Source organism: Vitis vinifera, chromosome 9 (assembly GCF_030704535.1).
Source record: "Vitis vinifera cultivar Pinot Noir 40024 chromosome 9, ASM3070453v1".
Classification (NCBI taxonomy): Eukaryota; Viridiplantae; Streptophyta; class Magnoliopsida; order Vitales; family Vitaceae; genus Vitis; species Vitis vinifera.
The window spans coordinates 23,025,854-23,052,308 of record NC_081813.1 but is presented as its reverse complement, the minus strand read 5'-3'; the positions used below and the strand labels follow the sequence as shown (position 1 = coordinate 23,052,308).

The 26,455-nt window shown below is 28.8% G+C and overlaps 2 protein-coding genes and 1 non-coding gene across 3 annotated transcripts; all 3 read right to left on the bottom strand.

The window, feature by feature from the left end:
- Positions 1–4,611: 4,611 nt before the first annotated feature.
- Positions 4,612–4,738, bottom strand: LOC132254384 (U6atac minor spliceosomal RNA). The gene has a single exon (XR_009466664.1). It is a non-coding gene; the product is annotated as a U6atac minor spliceosomal RNA (small nuclear RNA).
- A 1,387-nt stretch (positions 4,739–6,125) lies between these two features.
- Positions 6,126–9,251, bottom strand: LOC100249613 (GDSL esterase/lipase At1g29670). The gene is made up of 5 exons (XM_059739851.1): positions 8,915–9,251; positions 8,463–8,590; positions 7,954–8,202; positions 7,605–7,857; positions 6,126–6,445 (listed from the first exon to the last, which is right to left on the bottom strand). Exons 1-5 carry the CDS (start codon positions 9,177–9,179, stop codon positions 6,222–6,224), a joined length of 1,119 nt encoding a protein of 372 aa, XP_059595834.1. The 5' UTR covers positions 9,180–9,251; the 3' UTR covers positions 6,126–6,221.
- An 11,495-nt stretch (positions 9,252–20,746) lies between these two features.
- Positions 20,747–22,593, bottom strand: LOC132254301 (GDSL esterase/lipase At1g29670-like). The gene is made up of 3 exons (XM_059739611.1): positions 22,210–22,593; positions 21,861–22,113; positions 20,747–20,970 (listed from the first exon to the last, which is right to left on the bottom strand). The coding sequence occupies exons 1-3, from the start codon at positions 22,441–22,443 to the stop codon at positions 20,747–20,749; spliced, it is 711 nt and encodes a 236-aa protein (XP_059595594.1). The 5' UTR covers positions 22,444–22,593.
- Between the last annotated feature and the right edge of the window lie 3,862 nt (positions 22,594–26,455).

The following is a 26,455-nucleotide window of genomic DNA, read 5'->3' as shown; positions in this document are numbered from 1 at the left end:
GTCAAAAGTCATGAATAGTAGAATTTGTCTACTATTGTCTACTATTTTACTTTGCAAGCAACGTGGAGAATGGGAAAGCAAAGAGAATTTTTTTTCTTCTCAAGTCTCTAATAAGAAAAAGGAAAATATTCTCCCTTTGCAGACTTCATTTCTACAGCTGTCTCTACACGTGATGAATTTCAAAATTTTCAAGATTGAAAATTCAAGATAGATTCAAGTCCGACTTCATCACCTACAAATAGAGCCACTTAGGACAGAGGTTCTAGGATTAGGTTTTTTTTTTAAAAAGAAAATTTTGGAGGATGATTGTTATTATTATCCTATTATAACCATAAAAATAAGAAAAATAAATTGCTTAGGACACAAGACATATTTAAGGCTATGTTTGGTCCTTAAAAAATTTAAAAGAAAATACAAGGGAAAGTGCATAAAAAGGAAAAATAGAATAAAAGAAAAAATGAAGAAAATAAAAAATAGAATTAAAGTCAATAAATTATTTTTTTATACTATTTCAAACTCATTTTATTTATATATTTATATATTTATTATCTAAAGATTAAATAATTTTAAAATACATAAATTTTTAAATAATTTTAATTATATTTGATTTTCTTTTATATTTTTCATATTGAAACCAAACATAAAAAAAAAAATCATTTTCTTGTGTTTTTTTTTTTTTTTGCCTTAATACCTTTTGAAAACTAAATATAACCTTAGAGTAGTTTGTTTAATAGAAAAAAGTAAAAGTATTTTATTTTTTATGTTAATGAAAAATTTTATTTATGAGAAAAAAATGTGTTTTCATACATTCGTATGAAAAAAATTGTAAAATAAGAACCTAAGTTTGTAAAATATAAATTTTAAACAACTATCTAAAAATAATTAGCATTTTATTTATTTTTTTTTTTGTCAAAGATACTACGATTTCTATTCAAATTCAAGTAAATTAAGATATATTCATATTTGAGACAAATAAAAAATAAAACCACCACTCAAATCATAATTATAAATTTTAATTATTATCGAATGATCAAATTTACATTAATTACATAATTAATCATTATAAATTTTTTTATTATAATAATAATAATGAATTTTACAAATATTCTTAACATCTGACAATAAATAGATTTAAGGGAAAATTGGGTTTTGATTCGCTAATTCAAAAAAATATAGAAAAAAGAATTATAACTGTAGACCCCCCGAACAGTAAAGGTTTTTTTTATTATGATGATTGTTTTTCTTTGTTTGTTCATCTGACCACCCCGAAATCAAGCTGGTGGTGGCGGCGAGATGGGACAAAAAGACAGGAGAATGGGCGGGAAAGAAAAGGAGAGCAGGTGAAGATTTTTTAGAGGGGGGGAAGAGCATTCGCGGAGGGAGGTTTTTGGGAAGGAGCAAAAAGAAACTGCCAGGAGAGGAAAAAGGGTTTTTTTTTTTCTGGAGGGGACCTGAAGCTAGGGGGGAGCTCGAAATGGGGGGTTTTGGGAGGTGGAAAAGCTGAGAGAGATTTGCGGGAAGAAGCCCAGGTATGGCCATGAATTTTTTTTTTTTTTTCATTTCTGGTTTTTGTTTCTCTTCATTATTTCCATTGGGATAACCCATAAAGAAATTTTTGGGTTTTTGTCTCCTAATAAATTCTTCTTTGCGGAGGATGGAAGAATCTTGATGCGGTTGGTGCGCTTTCGGGTTTCGGGCTTCCATGGAATAAGCTCGGGACGATTTTATCACGTAGGTTGTGTCGGTTTAGGGTTTTTGGGCTTAATAATGTATTCTGTTTTTGGATTTAGTTTGGCTTTTCCATTTGTTTTGGGTGGGAAGGGTGATTTAGGCCTTGATGCTGGTGCATTTGTTTGATGGTTTGAAAAAGGTTTTTGTGGGTTTTGATTTGGGAGTTTTGTGGAGGAAAACGTGGATGCTCAGTATGAGATTTGCAGAAAAATTAGGTTATTTTTAATATCTTGGTTGTGAGAAGGGGTCATTGGTATTTGCGTTGAGCTTGAGGCATTTTCTGAGAATGGGTTAGTGGGGAGTTGCAGGAAGAAAGTGTGGAAGCAAAGGTTTTTTTTTAATTCTTAAGGGAGTTTTAATGGAGCCACGTGTGAGTCAAAGATGTTAGCATAAAGTAGGGGTTTTATTTATTATTAGCATTGTGTTATTGTTGTTTTATTTGTTTGCTTATTTATTTATTTTAAAATTATATTTTAAACAATTCTTTAAAATTTTCTAATTTTGAATTTCGAATTTAATTTCTAATTCCAAAAATTCTAATGTTCACCATTAATTTATTTAATCATTATTATTTTGTTTATTTATTTTAAAATTCCATTTTAAATAATTCTTTAAAAACTTCCGAATCCCGAATTTAATTTCTATTTCTGAAAATTCCAATATTCACATTAATTTGTTTAATTATTATCATTTTATTTATTTATTCTAAAATTATATTTTAAACAATTCATTAAGATTTCCCACTTCCGATTTTAATTTCTAATTCCAAAAATTCCGATATTCACATTAATCTATTTAATTATTTTATTTTATTTATTTATTCTATTTTAAACGGTTCATTTAAAACTTTCGACTTCCGAATTAAATCTATATTCATGAAAATTCCAATATTCACGTTAATCTATTTAATTATTTTATTTTATTTTATTTATTTATTCTAAAATTCCATTTTAAACAGTTCATTTAAAACTTTCGATTTCCGAATTAAATTTATATTCATGAAAATTCCAATATTCACATTAATTTATTTAATTATTATTAATTTATTTATTTATTCTAAAATTCCATTTTTAAACAATTCATTAAAATTTCCGCTTCCGCTAATTCCAAAATTCCAACATTCACATTAATCTATTTAATTATTATTATTTTATTTATTTATTCTAAAATTTCATTTTTAACAATTCATTAAAATTTCCAACTCCCAATTTAATTTCCCAAAATTCCAAAACTCACATTAATCTATTAAATTATTATTACTTTAGCTCTTTATTTCGAAATTCCATTTTAAACATTCTTCAAAATTCCAATTTCTGAACTTAATTTCCAATTTCCAAAATTCTAATTTCTTTCAAATTTAATATCCAAAATCCCAATTCTTAAATTTAATTTTTCAAGACTCTAATCTTTAAATAATTTTCGAGACTCTAATTTCCAAATAAATCTCAAAAAACCCAGTTCTCTCTCGAATAGTTTTAATTTCACTCCGATTTTTAAATAATGTTCTATTTCTTTTGATTTTTACACAAGCAAGAATGATGAATCTTCATAATTCCGAAATAATGGGATTCGTGAGATTAATTCATGCAATATAAATCGGGTTTTGGTGGGGGCCTAACATATGTGATTTCCTTATGATTGATTGATTGTTTGTTTGATTTAATTGCCATGCATGATCGATTTTATTCTGCTCTATGACATGCTCAAAATTATTCCTTGATGGTGCGCTAACCTCACTTCTTGATAGCGCTTTATGGATCACTGCCCAGGTACGCATCCACACCCGCTTGGGTCATTTTCTGCATGCATGTTTAGATTCCCACATGTGCAGGATCACTCTGAGTATTCATCGATTCCCTCGTCAATTGCCATTGATTGCTTCATTTTATTAGTAGAGACCCGATTTTAGGGACTTAGAGGGGTGCTACGGTCTTTACCGTACCTTCCCGATAAGTAACCTGACCCCCAAACTCAATCCGGTTTTTCACAGACCACCTTTTCCAAAGTAAGGAGTCACACTTAGGGTTTTTCTTTCTTATTTTGTTTACCCTTTTAAAAATAAAACAAAAATAAGTGGCGACTCCAAGTCAACTCTTTTTAATAAATAAAATCATTTTCAAACCAAAAATCGAGTTTCGCCATCGAGTGGGAAACGCATTGAGCCGAAATGCGGGGTTCACAATAACTTTTATAAATTAGTTTTATTTTCATCAATTTAAAAATATTTTAATATATATATATATATATATATATATATATATATATATATATATATATATATATATATATATATATATATATATATAATTCAAATAATTATTTCCTGAAATACTTGATAATATTAAATAAAATTAATCAAAATTAATTTATCATTTTAATTTGATAAAATTGTTTTACAAATAAATACATTATAAATTTTTTATTTTATAATATGAGATACAAATTATTATGAAAAAAATTTCCAGGATTATAAATAAAATATTTATAAATTTTCTAATTAATTATGATTTTATATTGTGTATTATGTAGATCCCTCATCTTATCATTTTATTTAATAAAATTGAATAAAAAAAATTATTAATTGACATCAATAATCAAATAAGAAATTTTAAAAATTAAAAATACAATTAAAACTAAAAAACATAAAAATTAAATACAATTAAAAACTAACAAAACTTAAAAATTATAAAATAAAATATTTACTCCCATTATATCTACACCTCTTTCTCAATATTTATATTTTCTACTTTTAATTAACTGAAAGTTAATACTTAATATTCTACTTTTATATTTTTAGGCTTAATGGTTTTTTTTTTTTTTTTAAATAATAAAATAAGTAAAATTTGATTGCTATATCAAGCGTAAATGATAATAATTAGGAAAAAAATTGGGTTAGAGATCCACCGAAGTGGAAAGCCTTAACCGGATGTGTGGTAACAGGTAAGCCCGAAGGCTGTTCCCGTCCCTGTCAGGGGAGATGCCAACCGTCTCTCCTTTCTACGAACACAATCGGTTGACGCCCAGCAAAGGTATTAAAAAGGGTGATAAATTGTTCTCTTCTCTCGATGTGGGATGGCACTCAGTGTTGATAAATTAGTCTTCTGAGGTCCCTTTGAGAGTGGAAAAGCCATTGAGGTGTACAAAAAGACAAGCGTGAGATGAAAGGAGTTTCACTGGGGAAGGCATCTTTCTATGATTGTATCTTTAAAGCATTTATTGACTTCTCAACTTTTGGAGTTTTCCTCCAAGAAAAATATTTTTAGTAGTTTGAAAGAGTTTTCAAATCCTCCAAAAAAAAAAAAAACAAAAAAAGGGAAAATTATAGTATTAGTATTTTGCATTCATGTGCCAAAATATTTAATCCAACCAAATTAAGATACATCACACAAACACAAATCTTTCATATAGAATTTGTTTTGATTTATAAATTTTTCATATGATTTTTTGAATTGAAATTCTTGAATGTGTCCTAAAGGTTATTGTTCTTATGAAAGATAGGGATAAAAAAATGTTATTTATTTATATATTTTGGTAAATAATGATATTTAGAATCAGTTTGTAAATTATTTTTTAGAACAGTTTTTTTGTTCTCTGAAACAAAAAATATTGAAAACACGTTTAATAATAAAAAAATTGTTTTTTCCTTTTTGTTCTTAAGAACAAAAAATAAGATGTTTTTAAAAAATATCTTTTAATTATTTTTTGTATTTTCACTTTTTTTAGACTATTTTAAGAAATAATTATACAAATATTTAGAATGATTAAAAGTAAAACACTAAATATAAAAAATATTTTTAAAACATATTAAAAATATGTTAAAAACATTTTAAGTTTTCAAATAGACTTTTATTTTACAAAATTATAAAACAGTTTTAAAAAACTATTCTCAAAAATCATTTTTCAAAATTATTTTTAAAAACAACTATAAAAATGACCCTTACATTTTATGTTAATTCAAAAATGATATTTTAATGGTTTTGATTAAGATTTTGAGTGAGTTTAATGGTGTTTTTCATTGAAGTATTTGTATCGAAAACATTGTAGTATTTTCGAAAGAACCATCTATTAAGTGTTTATCTAGAAAGTTCTATGAATGGTTTTCTTTTTTTAATTTTTTAAAAGTGTTTTTAAAATTTTTTCATACATCTCATTTTTCTTTAAAAACACTTTTTAAACTAGAAGTATTTTTTAAAAACAGTACAAAAAAAACTCTTAGAATCCGTTTGATAATGATTTTAAAAAGTGTTTTTAATATTTCTAATATTTAAACATTTTTATCATTTAAGTGTTAGAAATATTAAAAACGCTTTTTAAAATTACTTCCAAACACACTCGTATTATTTTAACCGAAAATATTTCCATATAATCTTTGTTGTAGTTAGAAGAAATGAAGGTAGTAGTAAATAGCCTTATTATTTGAAAATAAAACACAAACTATGGAACTTCAGTACAACAAAAGCCAAATATTTGCTATTTGCAACAAAACCCTACTAGAGCTTGGCGAGGTCAGATATGTCAATCGGACAAGTGTGGGTGGGAGATTGAGCATTATATGACCTATTTGCAATGAACATATTGGTGGCCTCCGAAAGATGAAGGGCATCCCAGTATAGGTATTCATCTCTATTAGGACATGGAGTTTGGTTAATAGTACAAAGTATGAGAGTATTATTGCTTGCCACCGGACAACATGGTGCATCGATGACCCTGAAGCCTAAAATGTACAAACAAAAAACCCCAATAAAGTTCAAGAAAAAGATAAAAGGGATTGATAATTGTTTTCGAAAATAGTTTTATTTTTTTTTAGGATAAAAAGAAAAGGAAAAGGAAAACATATTTAAAAATAAAAAATAAAAACAAAAAATAGTTTTTTATTATTAAAAACAAAAAATAACAGCATGTTTGGAAATTGTTTTTCAGAACGGTTTTCTGTTCTCTAAAACAAAAAATATAGAAAACATATTTGATAATTAAAAATTATTTTTTTGTTTTCTTTTCTTAAGAATAAAAAATATAGTGTGTTCAGAAAGCATTTTTTAATTATTTTCTTTTATTTTCACTTATCTTTTTAGAGTTTTTTTTTAAAAATAATTATATAAACATGTAAAATAATTAAAAGATGTGTTTAAAACATATTTTAAAATATTAAAAATAGGTTAAAAACATTTTTTTAGGGTTTTTCAGAATTTTTTTCGAAAACAGTTATCAAATAGATCCTAAGATGCTTCAATTAACATCCTTTTATTATTTTTAATTGTTTTCACTTGTTTTTCAAGACTATTTAAAAAAAAATACAAAGATGTAAAAAAAATGATTAAAAATAAAACACTACATATAAAAGTTAGTTTTAAAACATATTTAAAAATATAAAAAATATATTAAAAACATTTTAAGTTCCAAAACAAACATTATTTTACAAAAGATTAAAGAACAACTTTCAAAAATTATTTTTCAAAACTATTTTTAAAAACAATTACCAAACAAGGTCCATATATTATCCTTTTAATAAATTTTCTAAGATTAAAACTAATGTGGTATTTGTTTTTTTACTTAATTCTAAATTGAACCTTAATGTTTAATAGTGTTAAATATTAGGTTGTTTGTTTTTGTAATATTTTATTTTTATTAAGTATTAAAAGTAAAAAAAAAAAATGAATATGTTATTTTTTATATTTAGAAAAAGTTACATATTTTGGTTTTTTCTATTTAGTAAAAAGTTTATAATAAATCATGAAAAAGTAGAAAAACAAACAACCTAAATTTTAAAACTAAATTGCTTTCAGTAAAAAGCCAAGAAAACAAACACCACCTAAGCCTTAAACATATAAAAAATAAGTATAAAGTAAGAAAAAAAAAAGAGTATTGTTACTTACTAGGATATGAAGTTGCCTCTGATGCTATCTCATAAACATTCACATAGATAAATTTGGCATCGGTTAGGTTACGGTTGAGCTCATCCACCAGCTCTTTGAGTCGATTGTTGAAAATTTGAACAGCGTCATTGATGTAATCCACACATGCAGAGCCATTTGTGGCACCTTTGGAAGCTACTACGCTAGGAGCGCAACCTAGCTGCGCCAATCCAAATAGGGCTACCTTCCTTGCTCCATAGTTTGTGTACAGAGTCTAGCATCAAGAAAGAAAAGAAAACCCAAGTGACTTCTTCATATGATCTCCATGTTAGGGGTGCTAAGAGACAGAAAACTAGGCACTAGCCCATACCTTTAATTGTCGTGAATATTGTTGAGCTAGGACTAGAGCATACTGCTCGGGAGTATAAATGCGACTAGTTGGATAAAGTGAAGGGAGAAAATAGTTTGAGACATAGTCGTTAGTCCCCAATCCAGCAGCATATATGCACTTGTTTAGATACTCTTTAGCAGCAGACTCATTTTGCCCCAATCTGTTGATGAGGCTTAATACCGTGATTTGATGATTTCGTAATTGCCCATCCATGCTAATCCGCGCTCCCTACGAGCACCAAGGATGAATTAGGGATGAGGGATCAACAAGTTAACAAAAATTATTTTTCCCTTTAAGCTTTTGGCCATGGAAGAACGAGTCAAATAGTTTCATTACGATGGATCGATAGATAGATCGATCGATCAATCAATCAATTTATCGCATTGATATCCATCAAATCCAATATATATATATATATATATATATCATGTTTTGGACACAATTCTATGTGAGTAAGCAGCAATGGCAGTGGCATATATATGCATTACCGCATGCTGTCCAGTTTCAGCTCGAATCCCCGATCCCCCAGATGCATAATTCACGCCTTTGAGTATGTTTTCGCCTCCTACCGTGCTTGCAAACGATGGAATGTAATCGTCGAACCCAAGAAATTCAGCTGCAAGAAAAAAGATCCCAGTTACCACGCATACACATACATATAGGCCTTCGTGACAAGATGAGTTCTCATGAAAAATTCAGCACCAAAGGCAGGAAAAAAAAATGAAAAACAAGATTGAGTATACATTGAAGGTATGAAGAAGGTATCAGACCATGTTCATTAGTTTCAGAAATCAACCCTAAACCTACAATATTATTCCAGCATATGTATACCCTTTTAATTACAAGGAAGAAATACTAGTAATAATTGTAATATATATATATATATATGGATAAGAGTATGATCAGTTTAGGCATGTGTAGGGAGAATGGTGAATAGTACAGATGATATCGACAATGCTTCGCCCGTTGCTAAACCTCCCCGTTGGCCCTGCAGGGAAGTCGATCCCATACGGCGGGTAATTGGCTTTAGCCAAAGTTGGGAGGGCATTGTTATTGCCATTGTCAAACGAGGAAGCTCCGAAGATGAAGAAACATGGCACCATGAGCTGCCCGTGATCATGCCTTCCATGAACCGAACCCGATACCGAAAACAATATGAACAAGAAGCAACGTATTGCAGGGTTGCAGTAGTAGGACTCCTTCATTGTGGAGGAAGAGAAACAAGGAAATGGAGAGGAAAGCAGGAGGGGAGAAGTGTATGGATATATAGGAGGAAAATGAAAAGAGATGAGAGTTAATGTGGGATGTCCCATTTCATATCTTTTGACCGTTCCTCTACATATTGGAAGGCGGGTTTTGGATGAAAAGGACATCTTTGGAGGTTAAAGGGTGAGCTTTTGGTGGATGGACTTGCATTATTGCGTGTCAGCAAGGTGGGTTATGTACTTTGGAAAATCATGGGGCATGTGACAATTTTTTAATGAGTTACAAGAATTTAGATTTCTAGTAATTATGTGGGTAACTTGGAAATGCCAACCTGTAAAGAGATGTATCGTGTTCTTGACATTCTTTCGATCGATAACAAAATATAAGAAAATTATATATTTAAAAACTATTTTTTATTTTTTAATTTAAAAACAAATTTTAGAAAATATAGTCAAATAAACCCGTTTTTTCCTTTTATTTTTTAAAATAAATGCAAACAACTTCTATTTGTTCTCATTTTATTTTGTTTTTTAAAATTGTTTATCAATAACAATAGTAAAAAAAACTGTTTTTAAATTACACGATTGTAATTTGTATTAAAAGTATGATATATATGCATATTAAGTTCAAATCAAGTTTAAAGTTATAGGAAAATTAGTAATTCAATATGGTATTAAAATTTTATTTGACAAGAGGCCTCGGATTTGACTCTCTTCTTCATAATTTATATTTTTCTTATTCATTTGTTGGATATAAATCCAAATTTTGTCTGTCTCTATCGAGGTAAGAGAAAATACTTAACATTTTAAGGTTAGATATATTTTTCTTTATTTCATCAATATGATTTTTTAGACAATAGGCTCTATAGTCATTTTTAAGATACAACTCAAGGAATGCTAGATAGTTTTGGTAGTGGATCCCTTTAATTTCACATATCGTAGACAAGTTGAGGGATAGCTTCATTGAATGTTTCCTTTTAAAGAGTCAAGGAAATGTTGCTAGAATACTTCCAAGCAATTAAGGGAATTGTTACTTTCAGTTTCAACGTGCAGAGATCTTTTTTTGGTCAAACAATCAGTATGAATGCTGAGACTTTGGGACCCTCACAGTGCCATATTATTTTCCATGGGTTGAGAGGTAGTGAGATCTTATCAATGGAGTTGAAGAAAAAAAAAAGGATATTGTCAAATCATATAAGTCGGTGATTTGAATTGATTGGTTGAATAGAAAATTTGAAATGAATATAATATTTTGAAATATCAATATTTAATTACTTATATTTGTTGAAAAAAAAAATATACATGTTGACCAATAACATTTATTTTCTCACCTAACAAGCTTATTATAATTTATTTCTTACATTGATTGTAGACATGTCAGATTTCAATTTTTAGAAACCTAACTAATTCCTACCAAAAAAAATTTTATATTAAATAAGTGGGCATTATTTATGGGTACTTAATTGCTAGTATTTAATTTCTAAATAAAAATTACAATCTGTTCTATATAAAATGAAAAAACTCTTATTAAAAAAAATTAATTTCAAAGTTTTAAAAATTCCTTTTATCCTAATAAAGAATTTTCAACCAAATCTCTTCAAATAAAACTAAATCAAAGTATGAAATTTTCCATGCATGCTAGTCAAATAAAATGTGTCTAGATCTAAAAGATGATATCATCTTTTTGACTTTTTTTTTTCTTGAATTTTTCTTTTGTTTACTTATATTTTAGAGGATGGTTGAAAATTCAAGGATGGATTGTAGTACTTAATATGCTGGTATGATTATCTTATTATTTGGTATCTTTATTCTTTTATAGTTTTATTTTTTATTTTTTATTTCATTTGCATAAGCTGAAATTGTATCTTTGAAAAATCCTGAAATCCGATAGGATAACAAGTGGGTGAATGGATGTACTTAAAAAATTTAAATAAAGATTTATATGTATTACCTGTTAGATAATCCCATTAAAGATAGAAAATACAAACAAGATAATAAAAAATATAAGCAATAAGATACAAGGATTTTTGTCAAAAATCAAGAGGTCTAAGACCATTGATCTAAATCCACTATATGAGATAGAGTTAGTGGAATTACCTTATCACTTTACCCTAAAAACTCATTTCCAATATCTACATCTTGATCCACATCAACAACACAACAATTTACCCTAAAAACTTATTTTTCAATACCTACATGTTGATCCACGTCAACAACCTCATATTGTTCCAATAAATACATTTCTAAATTCGAAGGGTTATAATAAAGTATTTATAGGCAAATAACTCGAAGAGTAGTGGTTTTGGAACAATTCTAAATTAAATTTGCATGAAAAAATTTAGGAGAATCAACTTGCTTGTTGGAGCGGTCTTCAATGCTTGAGTGCTTGAGCTATCTTCAATGCTTGGAGCATTTCAAACTACTTGAGCGGTCTGCCCTTTTTCAAAACAATAATTTAAAGCATTTTAAGTTAGAAAAACAAAAAAAAACAAAAAATACAAAATCGATTCACTTTATACCTCATACGAACCTAACTTAATTACCATAAGTCAAACATTTTTAAACATACCTATAACTTCTCGGTTGAACGAATTAACAATCTTTAATTTTCAATGAAAAACAAATCACTATCTAAAAGGACTTTTATAATCAAACATTTAAAAAAAAATACAAAATTACCAACATACAAATAAAACTCAATATCCCAACGCATCATATACTTAAAAAAAACTTAAATCAAAACATCAACATAATACCAAATCAATACTATATATGGATTTTTTTTCTAGAAATATGGCTAAAAGTTACTGCACACACAATATAATACACACACACATCAATTTAGTTCATTAAAGGGATGAATTTTTTTGAAAATTAAGGCTATGTTTGGTAATTATTTTCAAAAACAACTTTTTGTTCTAAAAAAAACACACGTTCAATAACTAAAAAATAGAAAATGAGGGTATTTTCAACTAATGTAAGAGCATCTTTTAGTTGTTTTTACTTTTTTTTCTAATGAATTTTAAAAAAATAATAATTATACAAATGTGGAGAATGATTAAAAAAATAACTCTATATATAAAAATTATTTTAAAAAAATAGAAAACATGTTTAAAACATTTCATATTTTCAAACAGATATTTGTTCTATAAAACATAAAAGAACGGTTTTTGAAAATAACAATTTTTTAAAATTATTCTCAAAAACTATTTTTAAAAATTGCTTTTGAAAATAGTTAGCAAAGAGGCATAATATTTTGAATTGCAAAAATTTACATTACAAAAGGCCAATATACATGAGCCTTCTTAATAAAATGATTGAATAAGTACAACAAGAAATTTTATTGAACTTTAAAAAAAAAAAATCTAAACCAACTAACGGTCAAGGGCATGTTTGGTAATATTTTTTAAAAATGTTTTTGAGTACCATTCTTAAAAACATTCTTCAATTATATATTTTCAAAAATAAAATTATATTTGAGAACTCATATACGAAAAACAAGTATACTCATATATAATGTAAAAGTTTTTAAAATAATTTCCATCTTTTCAATTATTACTCAAAATAATTTATATATATAAAAAAGAACATGTTTTTAGAATAATTAAAAGAAAAAAACAAACTGTTTTTTTATGAAAATTTTGCTAAATATACATTTTTTGAGTTACAAATTAATCAATTACCAAATACAACTAGTATAAAATACCAACATTTCTCTTATAAATAACATATGTTATCAAGTATGGGATTCACATGCTTTTACTCCCAACAGACAGGCACAACATCATATCCTTTATTTGGCTTAAAATCAAACACATTATTGCCAGATGGCATAGGAATTTATTGTAGGAACTGGGTTGGAGTTGAATGCCCTTAAATACTGGCCAATTCCTCTTCTGAAGGGTTTTTCAATGGCTGTTGCCTTGGAGTTAAAAACCCTCTTTACTACCCCTTGCATGCATGCAGCTCCACCAGTATTTATTAATTACTAGCCACCCTTCATGAAAATTAAATCAATTTTGAGATGGTTATTGCTTAATTTGATGCATGATAATTTATATAGGGTTACTTGCTGAGATAATTCATTCCGGTTTGTTGTGTTTAGATTTCTTTTTTGGAGTGTTTGAATGCATTTTCTAGCTTTTTATTTTTAAAAATATAAAATTTTATGTAAAACGTAAAAAGAAATTATACAAAAAGTAATGCATAATAAGGTAGTAATTTGAACGGATGGTTCGGGTTGATAATTATAACATGAATTAAGAAAAAATCAACCTGAGATATATACTTAACCAAAATCCAATTCAACCTCATTTTTTTAAAACTTGGATTAAATTTAGATTGGTCAAGTTAAAATGGTGTTGATCAGGTTAAACTCGAGTTGATCGTATTAAACTCGGGTTAGTGGAGTTAATTGAATTGCATGGTTTGACATCCATCTATAGTGATTTTTTTCTTTTAAATTTCTACATATTTATACCAAAATTCAAATAATAAATAAGACAAAATTTAATATAACAATAAAAATGTAACTTATTTATCTTTTTTTTTAAATAAAAAAGTATATAATATAATTATAATTTAACTTTTTTTAAATCTAAAAAAATGAATATTATTATAAAGGAAAATAAACATTATAAATATTATAAAAACATTAAGTGAGATTTGTGTTACGCTTGGATAGCCCAAATCTTGGCATTAACCCAACCCAAATTGAGTTTTGGTTAAAAAAACTTAATCTAAACATTAAAAATATTTATTCAAATATACCAAAACATCAAGTTGGGTCAAACCAACCAGCCTAAGTTACACCTCGATCTAATACATAATTTGTTACTTAGAAACGCTTTCAAATTTTTTAAAATTTTGAAATGTGTTTGTATGCACAAATTTCGTAAAATTTGGTCTTTCAAAATTAGCAAAACAAATAGGAAAATAATGTGAACAAAAAATTTATTGAAATTAAAAATATTGTGGGTACAATCTCAAAAATAATATTCTTTCCAAAAGAATATTTTCCCTCTGATTCTTTTACCTTGATCACACTTTGAAGATGACGATGATGTTTTCTTGATTTCGAAGATCAATCGAGGGTCACAAGTGGCTTATTCCTGAATGACCTTGTTGAATGGCGAAGAACACATGTAGCAGCTCTTTTTTTGCCATTTACCAAACTTGTAGGGAGATTTGATGAAACTCTTTCTTTTGTTGTGAAACCCCTTTTCCCATATGAAATTACCTTTGAATTTTCTCCTTATGATTTTCCTTTATGGATTTTTATAATTTTCTAAATTTTCTTCACCCCTCCTTGATAGAAGACATCCCTATTTTTAGGTGAAGATAGGGAATTTGAATTTCAAATTCCTCAATTTTAGTTATTTAATTCAAGGGATTTAGTTCCTTGATTTTAGCAATGAGAGGTTTTACCAACATAATAATAATAATAATAATAATAATAATAATAATAATTTTCTTATTATTATTATTATCCTTTTGGAGATTAAGGAAACTTATCCATAAGAGGATTTTTTTTTTTAATTTATTCATTTTGAAGACCAAATTAGTGATAATTTATGTCTACAGTGTTTTGAGAACACAAGATAAATGTTTATTTTTGTAAATTAGTTCTTATAAAATATATAGAAGTTTCTATTTTTAAAATAAAAATAAAAACATATTTAAATGTCACCTTATTATATTTTTTTTATCTTATCCTAATGCTAATATATATATATATAGTTGAAAATATATATATTTTTATGGACCCCGCATCTTCACACGATGCGTTCCCACTCGATGACGAAAATCTTTTTTTATTTATTTAGTGAAAATATGATTTTTTAGAAAAGACTTGAAGTCACCACTTATTTTTGTTTTATTTTTTTTTAAAGGAAAAACAAAATAAGAAAGAAAACCGCAAGTGTGACTCCTTATTTAGAAAAGACAGTATGTGAAAAACTAAAGTCGGGTCCGGGGGTCAGGTTGCTTATTGGAAAGGTACGGTAAAGACCGTAACACCCCTCTAAGCCCCTAAAAATGGGTCTCTACTAAATAAGGTGAAACAAACATAACAATTAACTAGAAAAGTAATGGATACCAATGAAATGATTAAATAATAAAACAAATCATGCATAAGAATAAGCAAAGTGGGAGTGGGAGCGTACCTAGGCAACAAGTAATAGTGTGCTATCATGAAAACAAAGTTAGCTCAAACATAAAATCATCATATGCATATCAAAGAGCAAGCCAAAGATCAAGTAATATCTATTAAGCGTGATAGTGAGACAATCAGAAGATAAAAACTTATATGTAAGGCCCCCACCAAAGCCCAATTGATCTTGCATGAATTAATCCCACAAATTCCATTATTGTGGAATTATGAAAATTATCTTCATGTTTATTAAAAATCAAGGAAAACGGAAAATTATTTTAAAATCAAAGAAAATTTGTTAAAGTGCTTACCTGAAAAGAAAGGTAGCAAGTTTATTAAAAACGAGATAAAATCTTAATAAAGAATGAAAAATTGTAAGATTAATGAGAACTAGAGTGAACTTAAAATTATTTGAAAGAAAACTAGAATTTTGAAAATTGTTTGAAAATTGAAATTTTCGGAAATTAGATTCAAAAGAAATTGGAGCTTTGAAAATTATTGAAAAAACTGGAGTTTTGAAAATTGAATTTAAGAATTGGAATTTTGAAAATTAAACTTAAGAATTGGAAGTTTGGAAATTAAATTTAAGAATTGGAATTTTGGAAAATTATTTGAGAATTGGAATTCTGAAAATTAAATTATGAAAATTGGAAACTTGGAAATTATTTAAAAATGGAAGTTTTGAAAATTGGAATTTTGAAAATTGTTTGAAAATGGAAGTTTTAAAAATAAATAAATAAGATAATAATAATAACAAAATTAATAATGATTAAATAAATATATGTGGAAATTAGAATTTTGGAAATAGGAAATTATATTTGGAAATCGGGATTTTGAAGAATTATTTAAAGATGGAATTTTAAAAAATAAATAAATTAATAATAATAATAATAATAATAATGAAAATAATAATGATTAAATAAATAAATGTGAAAATTGAAATTTTGGAAATCAAAATTTTGAAGAATTATTTAAAGATGAAATTTTAAAAATAAATAAATAAATAGAATAATAATAATAATAACGAAAATAATAATGATTAAATAAATAAATGTGAAAATTGGAATTTTGGAATTTGGAAATTAAATTTGGAAATCAGAATTTTGAAAAATTACTTAAAGATGAAAATTTAAAAATAAATAAATAGAATAATAATAATAACGAAAATAATAATGATTAAATAAATAAATATGAAAATTGAAAATTAAATTTGGAAATCAGAATTTTAGAAAATTAAGCTTGGATATCAAAATACGAAGAGATAATAAAAATAAATAAATAAATAAGTAAAAGAGGTGTGGCACTTGGGGTTGGCGGCCAAAGGTGGCCATGCGAAAATAAGGTCATGCACATGGGCCCTAGGTGCAACCAAGGATGAAAATATCAATAATCACGGTTATATCGGTACTTCGATTTTACGGATATAACGGAGATATATCAACGGATATTTTGGAAAAAAATATCGATAACCTAAAATTAATCAAAATTTATAAAAAATACAAAAAAAACTTTATAAAAATATAATTAGAAGTATAATAGATATTTTAAAGTTGTTTTATTAAAGAATTTGATATATGTATAATATAATTTATCATATTTAATAATAATATCGTATGCATCGATAAAAATATGAATTTTATAAATATACATTTATTATTAAATTATATCAAATATTATTTCATAATAATATTATAATATTTGATTATAATATGACTAACTTAAAAATATATATTAATATCAAAATTATGATCAATTTAATTCAATTGTATTAAATAATATAAAATAAATTATGATATATGTACAATTTTTTAATATTTAATTAATTTATTAATGATATTGAAAACACTATGAAAAAAATTATTATGATAATTTTTATATTTTTGGTAATCAATTAAAAGAAATTTTTTTATTTAATTATAAAATAATTATACTTAATTTGCTCTCTAAAATTTTCTTTTAAAATTTTCTTTACATGATGACTTTGAATATATATTTTAAGTGCAATCTATTTAACAAAAAGCAAGCTTGCCCTAGTGGTTGGATGCGTTGAACCCCAAAAAATGAGAAAATTGAGGGTGCACTGTAGCTCACTATAGTAGGGGCACTATAGCGCGTTGACCCGCATTGACCGATCGAAATATCGACGATTTTCATCTTTTTGGCCCTTTTCCCATTATATCGGCGATATATCGTTGATTTTTTGGGGATTTTTGCGAAATATCCCTCCTCCAATTTTTCTTCATGAAATATCGTGTCACCCACTCTTGATACACGATATATCGAGACATTTTCCTACTTGGGTGCAACTAGCACTGCACTGTGAGGCTAGTGATTACAGTTGGAGAATGTTGATTAGTTTCTATCAAAGGCAATTGTTAGGAATTTGAGGCTAATCCAACCTACAGTAATCACCCTAGAGGGGGGGTGAATAGGGTGATGGTCTCTTCTCGCAAATTTAAACAAGTAAATGTAAGAGACAATTATATGCAAGTATATAATAAGCAATATATAGACAATTGCATATAAATTAAGGAGTAGGGAAGAGAGAATGCAAACACAAGAGTTTATAGTGGTTCGGCGCAACTCGGCCTACATCCACTCTCCTCTAGCTTCAATCCCGAGCTTGAGGTTCCACTAATTTAAGGCTTCCAACCCAAGCTTTCAAGTAATACAATTGGATTATGGTTCCAATTCACCCTCTTGGACTTTTGGCTCTAAACACCCTTTACACTTCTCAAGAGATATCCCTCTCTTAAACAACTTACTCTCAAGGGTTTACACAAGAACTTTAAGCTCAATTGATATAAGAAAAACTAGGATTGAATGGTGCACTAAGAATATGCAAGTTTTGAAATAATGGTGCACTCAAAAATACTCTTCCAATGCTCAAATATAATCAAAAAAGATTTGGGAATGTTAAGCTTATGAAACAATGAAGATTGAAGCCTTTTTATAGAAGAAAAAACACCAAACTAGCCATTGGGGGTTCGACTAGTCGAGCTAAGGGTCGATCGGTTGACTAGCCGTTAGCATTTAATGTTTGGCAAGTGACTGTTGGGCTTCAACCAGACCTATATTGGACCTCAACCGGTTAAGGTTCAACCTTAACCGGGAAGAGAAGGCCATTGGGAGAGAGAGAAACTTTTTGGCCTCCCTCAACTGATTCTCGACCGGACGAGCACAACCGATCGACCGGTTGAGCCATTTTTTGGCTCAACACCCAACATTTTTCAACTTAAAACCTTTTAACACAAGTTTGAAAATCATTTAACACAGGATTTTAGTTGAAAACATGAAATCATCCAATTCTTAAGATATTTAAAACAATATTACTCTTGGATGATTTTGGTGCATAAATAAAGAATGAAATGCATGAAAGTTTTAGTGCACCAACAACCTTACAAAGAGATCTTATGAAGCTTTGGTCTTGAAAAACTCTTATCTTTGAGGTGGTCTTCTTCTTCATGATTTCTCCTTGGCTTGATTTGTCTTTGTGATTGCCACTTTGGAAATCGTCTTGCCTAATCACACTTGAAATATGATCATTAGTTCTAAACCTTATTTTGTTATCATCAAAATCAAGATTAACCAAACTTTGGTTTCACAGCAATGTATCAGCTCTATATGCCACTGCAATATCCAATGACTCTGGTGCAACCAAGTCTTCATCGATTGTGCTAGCAGGAGAAAGGACAACATCCGAAGTGGCACCAGTCTATGGAATATGGCAAACTTCATTGGCTCCATCTAGAAGTCTCTCTCTGGAAATTGGTTGACCAGTTTCAGACACCCACACATTCTTTTTTTTTTTTTTTTTAATTTTATCACCACCTTCAGTTTTGGATACCAAAGATGTGGAAGTATTTTCTACGCTTGTGACAACAAGAAGTGAAGGCGGCTTACTCAAAGAACAAAAGGACCATCAAACTCAACTTGAATAGCTCTGATTTCCTCCATCATATGTACAGATTGTAGTCCAATCGGCACTCCAACACGCCGTGGATCACGCTCCGTTTTCTGCTTGGTCAACTGACCAGAAATGTCCGGCCCAGAACGAGCCAACATTTTTCCGGTGCTTTCGTCTACCGCCACCACTGTCCAACCTGGAGAGGCGATTCGTGGGGACGTCACCTATTACCCGGATGTCGTCTGCCGGTAATGGAAGGTGAAGGCTCTTCGACTGGCGAATCTGGGAGTAAGAAAGAACGCCACTCCTTAGCAGGAACCACCAGAATCTCCAACCCTTGCCATAATTTGTCCACTTGTAGAGAACTCCGGCGACGTTGATATCAGATCCTACCTGCCGCCCCGCGTTGCCGTCAGATCCACCGGAAGAGGCTGTAGTTACCGCCCTACTCACCTCTGGCGACTGGTCTCCTATTCCGGGACTCTCCAGCGATATACTACACAATGGATGTATCTTCTTCACCCGCATTCTGATCCATAAACACCTCAATCCATCAATCAAATATCCATTCAATACGAGGAAGGAAGAGAGAGAAATAGAAGATGGGCTCGAGTTTTTGGAGAGCTCTGAAACTGAAAGAAAACAGATGAGGGAGGGAGGTATAGAGAGAATCAGGTCTGGCGGGTATGGGTGGAGTATGGAGGTCAAAAGATTTTGCAAAGGTTTGGTGGGGTGCCATGCTTGGCCATGCAAAAAAAAAAAAAAAATGGAGCCCGGGTGTTCAGAAGAGTTTGGGGTAGCATTGCGACTCCTTCCTTCTTTGCTGTTTGAACCACTTTTTGCTTTGGTAGAGATGGCTTCACAACCTGCTTGACACGGTGCGTGAACTCTTGCAGAAATTCAGAGTATTCCTTCCCAGTTGCTCTCCATTATTTGAGACCAATATTAGAACTCATTCACCAACAACTTTTCATTTGTTCTCACGTCAACGATTGAAGGCAAGCATGCTGAAGGATGAACACCTTCAAGTGTTGTATACAGAGAAAGTTTCCTTACTAGTATCCTCATCCCCTGGAAACCAAGGCCCCCAAGTCCCAGAAACTTGGCCATTGACGATATCACTCCACCATCAACAAGAAAAAGAGTAATGAACAGAGAAGAATAAAAGCGTAAAAAAAAAAAGAAAAAAACAGAGTATGCATTCAGCTCTATGTCATGGACTGTCAAGGAGCTAGAGCAGGTGGAATCCAAAAGAAACAAAAGCATGATTTTGATACGGTTCACCAAATAAAAAATGAGTCTCGCATCGTGAAAAATATGGGTTGAAAACTAACAAAGAGACTCTTAGTATTATTATAACCCAAAATATTTTCATATAATTTTTCTTGAAGTTGAAGAAATGAAGGTAGTACATAGTCTTATTCTTTGAAACTAAAACACAAACTATGGAACTTCAATACAACAAAACCCTTTAGATAACATTGTCCCATGTAACTGTCATCTCCTTTACTAGAGCTTGACAAGGTCAGAAATATCAATCGGATAAGTGTCGGTGGGAGATTGAGCATTGTATGACCTATTCGCAATGACCATATTGGTGGCATCCGAAAGATGAAGGGCATCCCAGTAGAAGTACTCATCTCGATTAGGACATGGAGTTTGGTTAATAGTACAAAATATGAGAGTATTGTTGCTTGCCACTGGACAACATGGTGCATCGATGACCTTGAAACCTAAAATGGACAAACAAAAAACCCAATAAAGTATAAGAAAAATACAAAGGGAAAAAAACATTATGACTCTGTTTGGTAATTGTTTTTTAAAACAGTTTTCAAAGAACAATTTTTATTATTAAAAACAAAAAATAAAGGTCTATTTAGAAATTGTTTTTTAGAACAGTTTTTTATTCTTCAGAACAAAAAGCAAAAAACATGTTTAACAACTAAAAATTATTTTCTGTTTTCTACTCTTAAGAATAGAAAACATAGTGTTTTCAGATAATATCTTTTATTTTCATTTTTTTTAGGGGTTGTTTTAAAAAATAATTATATAAATATGTAAAATAATTAAAAATAAAACATTAGATATAAAAATTATTTTTAAAACATATTTAAAAATATTTAAAATAGGTTAAAAATATTTTAGGGTTCCAAACGGATTTTTGTTCTACAAAAATTAAAGAACAGTTTTCAAAAACTATTTTTTATAATCATTTTTTAAAATAATTACCAAACAAACTCTAATATGTTTTTAACTAACATCTTTTAGTTATTTTTAATTGTTTTCACTTGTTTTTCAAAACTATTTCAAAAATTAATTATACAAAAATATGAAGAATGATTAAAAATAAAACACTACATATAAAAGTTAGTTTTAAAACATATTTAAAAATTTTAAAAATAGATTAAAAATATTTCAATTTCCCAAACAGACATTATTCTACAAAAGATTAAAGAACAATTTTCAAAAATCGTTTTTCAAAATTGTTTTTAAAAACAGTTACCAAACAAGACCTATATAATTACCCTTTTAATATATTTTCTAAGATTAAAATGAAGCCTTAAACGTATAAAAAAATAAGTATATATAAAGTACGAAAAAAAAGGAGAGTATAATTACTTACTAGGATATGAAGTTGCTTCTGATGCTATCTCATAAACATTCACATAGATAAATTTGGCATCCGTTAGGTTACGGTTGAGCTCACCCACCAGCTCTTTGAGTCGATTGTTAAAAAGTTGAACAGCGTCATTGATGTAATCTACACATGCAGAGCCATTTGTGGCACCATTGGAAGCTACTACACTAGGAGCGCAACCTAGCTGTGCCAATCCAAATAGGGCTATCTTCCTTGCTCCATAGTTTGTGTACAAAGTCTAGCATCAAGAAAGAAAAGAAAACCCTAGTCACTTCTTCATATGATCTCCATGTTAGGGGTGCTAAGAGAGAGAAAACTAGGCACTAGCCCATACCTTTAATTGTTGTGAATACTGTTGAGCTAGGACTAGAGCATACTGCTCAGGAGTATAAATGCGACTAGTTGGATAAAGTAGAGGGAGAAAATAGTTTGAAACATAGTCGTTAGTCCCCAATCCAGCAGCATATATGCACTTGTTTAGATACTCTTTAGCAGCCGACTCATTTTGCCCTAATCTGTTGATGAGGCGCGATACCGTGATGTGATGATTTCGTAATTGCGCATCCATGCTAATTCGCGCTCCCTATGATCAAAAAAGATAAATTAGGGAAGAGGGACCAACGAGTTGAACAAAATTATTTTCCTCTCTAAGCTTTTGGACCATGGAAGAACAAGTCAAATATATTGATCTCATGCTTCAAAGAAATCTCTCAGTCGATGTTGATTTGGTAGGTACATGTACTTACGATCGATCAATCAATTTATGGCATTGATATATATCCATCAAATACCAATATATATTGTCCCTCTACATGTTTATGGCATGTAATCATACATAAAATACCATGTTTTGGACACAACTAATTCTATGTGAGTAAGCAGCTAGCAATGGCAGTGGCTTATATATACATTATGCTGTCCGGTTTCAGCTCGAATCCCCGATCCCCCCGACGCATAATTCACGCCTTTCAGTATGTCTTCGCCTCCTACCGTGCTTGCAAACGATGGAATGTAATCTTCAAACCCTAGAAATTCAGCTGCAAGAAAAAAAAATTCCAGTTACTATGCATACATATAGGCCTCTGCAACAAGATGAGTTTCTGAAGTACGTCATCTTGTTGGTATGAAGAAGATTGAGTATACGTTCAAGGTATGAAGAAGCTATCAGACCATGTTCATTAGTTTCAGAAGTGAACCCTAAACCTATGATATTTTTCCAACTATATGTACCCTTTTGATTATAAAGAAGAAATACTAGTAATAATTGTAATATATATATATATATGGATAAGAGTATGATCAGTTTAGGCATGTGTAGGGAGAATGGTGAATAGTACAGATAATATCGACGATGTTTCGCCCATTGCTAAACCTCCCCGTTGGCCCTGCAGGGAAGTCGATCCCATACGGCGGGTAATTGGATTTAACCAAAGTTGGGAGGGCATTGTTATTGCCATTGTCAAATGAGGAAGCTCCGAAGATGAAGAAACATGGCACCAGCTGCCCACGATCATGCCTTCCATGAACCGAACCCGATACCAAAAACAATATAAACAAGAAGCAACATATTGCAGAGTTACAGTAGTAGGACTCCTTCATTAATGTGAAGGAAGAGAAACAAGGAGATGATGGAGAGGAAAGCAGAAGGGGAGAAGTGTATGGATATATAGAAGGAAAATGAAAAGAGATTGAGAGTTAACGTGGGATGCCCCATTTCATATGTTTGGACCATTCCTCTACCAATTGGAAGGTTATGGATTGAAAGGACACCTTTGGAGTTGGGCAGTCTTTTCTTGTTAGGGCAAAAATGAGGTGGGTTAAAGGGTCAGCTTCGGTGGATTGACTTGCATTATAGCACGTCAGCAAGGTGGGTTAGGTACTTTGGAATTTTTAATGATCAGTTACAAGAATTTTGATTTCTAGTCACGTGGGTAACTTGGAAATGCCAACCTGTAAAGAGATGTATCATTTTGTAGGCGTTCATTACAAAATATAAGAAAAGCTTCTCTTTCCCCATATTTTCTGAAATTTATTTTTAAAAGTAGATCCATTTTTTTCCTTTTTTAAAAAAAAAATCTATGAAAACAACTTCTACTTGATTTTTTTTTTAAATAAAAAAAAACTATTTTCAGATAATAATGATCTAACAGTGTTAGAAATTTGTAAAAACCGCTTTTAAACCATTCAACCATACTCATCATTTGTATTAAGAGTACAACATATATATGCATATTGAGTTCAAATGCGGTAAGAAAATTAGTATTTCAATATAATATTAGAACTTGGTTTGATGGAAGGTCTTGGATTTGACTCTTATTTTAATAATTTGTATTTTTTCTATTTATTTGTTGAATATTAATCCAAATTTTATATGTCTCTATCAGGATAAGAGAGGATGTTTATCAGTATAATTTTTCAACGTGTTAATCAAAAAGAAGAAATTTATGAATGTAGTGGAAGAAAAAAAAAACATTGTCAAATCATATAAGTGAGTGATTTGAATTGCTTGGTTGAGTAGAAAATTTGAAATGAACATGATATATTGAAAGATCACTATTTAATTACTTGTATTTGTTGAAAAAAAAAAGTGTTGACCAATAACATTTATTTTCTCACTAAAGAAGCTTATTATTACTTATTATATAATTTCTTTCTCACCAAACAAGCTTATTATTACTTACTATATAATTTCTTTCATACATTGTTTGTTGACATGTCAGATTTCAATTTTTAGAAACCTAAGTAATACCTACCAAAAAAATTTAAATTAAATAAATGGGCATTATTTATGGGTACTTAATTGCTAGTATTTAAAATAAGTTAGATATCTTTTGAGATGTGGAATAATTAAGGTAACATTTAAATATTTTTTATTTTTTCATTTTAAAATAGAAGTAACAAAATTTCTATATAAAAATAACAATATCTTCTATATTAAAAAAAAAAATTACTTTCAAAGTTCTAAAATTTTGAGATAATAAATTTTTTTTATTATTTTATTTTTTAATAAATTTTAAAAATTATTATTGTAAATATCATAATTTTTAATGAAATAAATTATCATTAAATTAGTTTTTAACAAAATATGGCTTGGACAAAATTTGGAATTGACAAGTGATAAGTCCTATACACATTTGACATGTGGCATGCATAAAAAAAGTGACACATTGTAAAATTTGGAAGACTACAAAATTTAATCTTACAAATAAAATCAAAATGTCCCGATTGCTATTAAAAGAGAATTAAAATAAAATAAAATATTTTCTTATTGAAAATTTTTTTAAGGGAACATATCAAAAGAGAATAAATAAACAAATAAATATTTTGTTGATAAATTTTCTTAATGAAAAGACAAGTTACTAAAATCAAGAAACTAAATTCTTTGAATTAAATAACTAAATCTTGAGAAATCTCAAAATTTAATTTCTTAATTTCACCTATAAATAGGAGTGACTTCTTTCAATGAAGAGACTTTTTCAAATCAATAAAAATGACTCTATACGGAAAAAAAACTTCACAAAGAAGAAAAAATTTTACAAAATCTTTCTATAAGTCTAAAAAACGAAAGATATTATAGACGCAATCTAAACATTTTCATCGTCGTTTTCTAAATTATGATCAAGATGAAAGAATTAGAGGGATACATTCTTTTGCTAAAGAATATTACCACAAATATTATACCCTATAATTTATTAATTTTAATAAAATATTTTATTTCTCATATTTTTCTATTATTTTGCTTAAATTGCAAAACTTTTATGAAATTTGTACTTACAATTATCTTTAGAATGCAATTTAAATTAAACACGACAACTAAATTATATATTTTGTCTTAACCATCAAAGTCCTTCCTCTTATCCAAACAAAGCTCAATTTAAATTAAACACGACAAGTTTATTATTTTGTCTTGGCCATCAAAATCCATCCTCTTATCCGAATAAAGCCAAATCAAGTACGAAAACATTCCTACATGCTAGTCAAATACATAGAGATATAGAAGATCATATTATCCTTTTTTACTTTTCTTCTTTTCTTTTTTTCCTGAGAATGGTTGAAAATCCAACGTTGGCATGAATATGGTTTGCTTCTATCATGAATAACACCTTTTTCTTACATCATATTGAAAAAACACCATCAATTATCTTGATTCTTTTATTGTTCTAATTTTTAGTTTGTTTCATTTTATTTATTGAAAAAAACAACAATTAACACACCCACCCCCACATGTTCTAATTTTTTCAACAGTTTACAATTATCTTTAGAATACTCTTCACATGTTTTTTTTTTTTTGCACACTTTGATTCAAACACTAGTTTGAACTTGGGTAGAATTAACTTTAAATCGGTAGTCTTCAAATAAACTTCTATGTTAACCAAACTTTTATAAACTTTATGCGAAAATTAGAAACAATTTTGGATATATAAAACAAAATAAATGGAAGTACTAAAATAATGATCATATTCTTACCTTGATCCATGATACCAATAACACTTTTGAACTGAGATTGAGTCACCCTGTGAATTGGATTGTCAAGGTCTTCAACTTACTACTATCATATAGTGGATGGGTCACTTGTGTGG

What these genes read in the sequence shown, in the direction of transcription:
- LOC132254301 (XM_059739611.1), bottom strand. Translation starts at nt 22,443, where the DNA reads ATGGATGCGCAATTACGAAATCATCACATCACGGTATCGCGCCTCATC. An exon ending in AGTATTCACAACAATTAAAG is followed by an intron (nt 22,114 to 22,209) that starts GTATGGGCTAGT and finishes TCTTGATGCTAG; the next exon opens with ACTTTGTACACAAACTATGG. An exon ending in AGAAGCAACTTCATATCCTA is followed by an intron (nt 20,971 to 21,860) that starts GTAAGTAATTAT and finishes TGTCCATTTTAG; the next exon opens with GTTTCAAGGTCATCGATGCA.
- LOC100249613 (XM_059739851.1), bottom strand. Translation starts at nt 9,179, where the DNA reads ATGAAGGAGTCCTACTACTGCAACCCTGCAATACGTTGCTTCTTGTTC. An exon ending in AAGCATTGTCGATATCATCT is followed by an intron (nt 8,591 to 8,914) that starts GTACTATTCACC and finishes TTTTTCTTGCAG; the next exon opens with CTGAATTTCTTGGGTTCGAC. An exon ending in AGAGGCAACTTCATATCCTA is followed by an intron (nt 6,446 to 7,604) that starts GTAAGTAACAAT and finishes TGTACATTTTAG; the next exon opens with GCTTCAGGGTCATCGATGCA.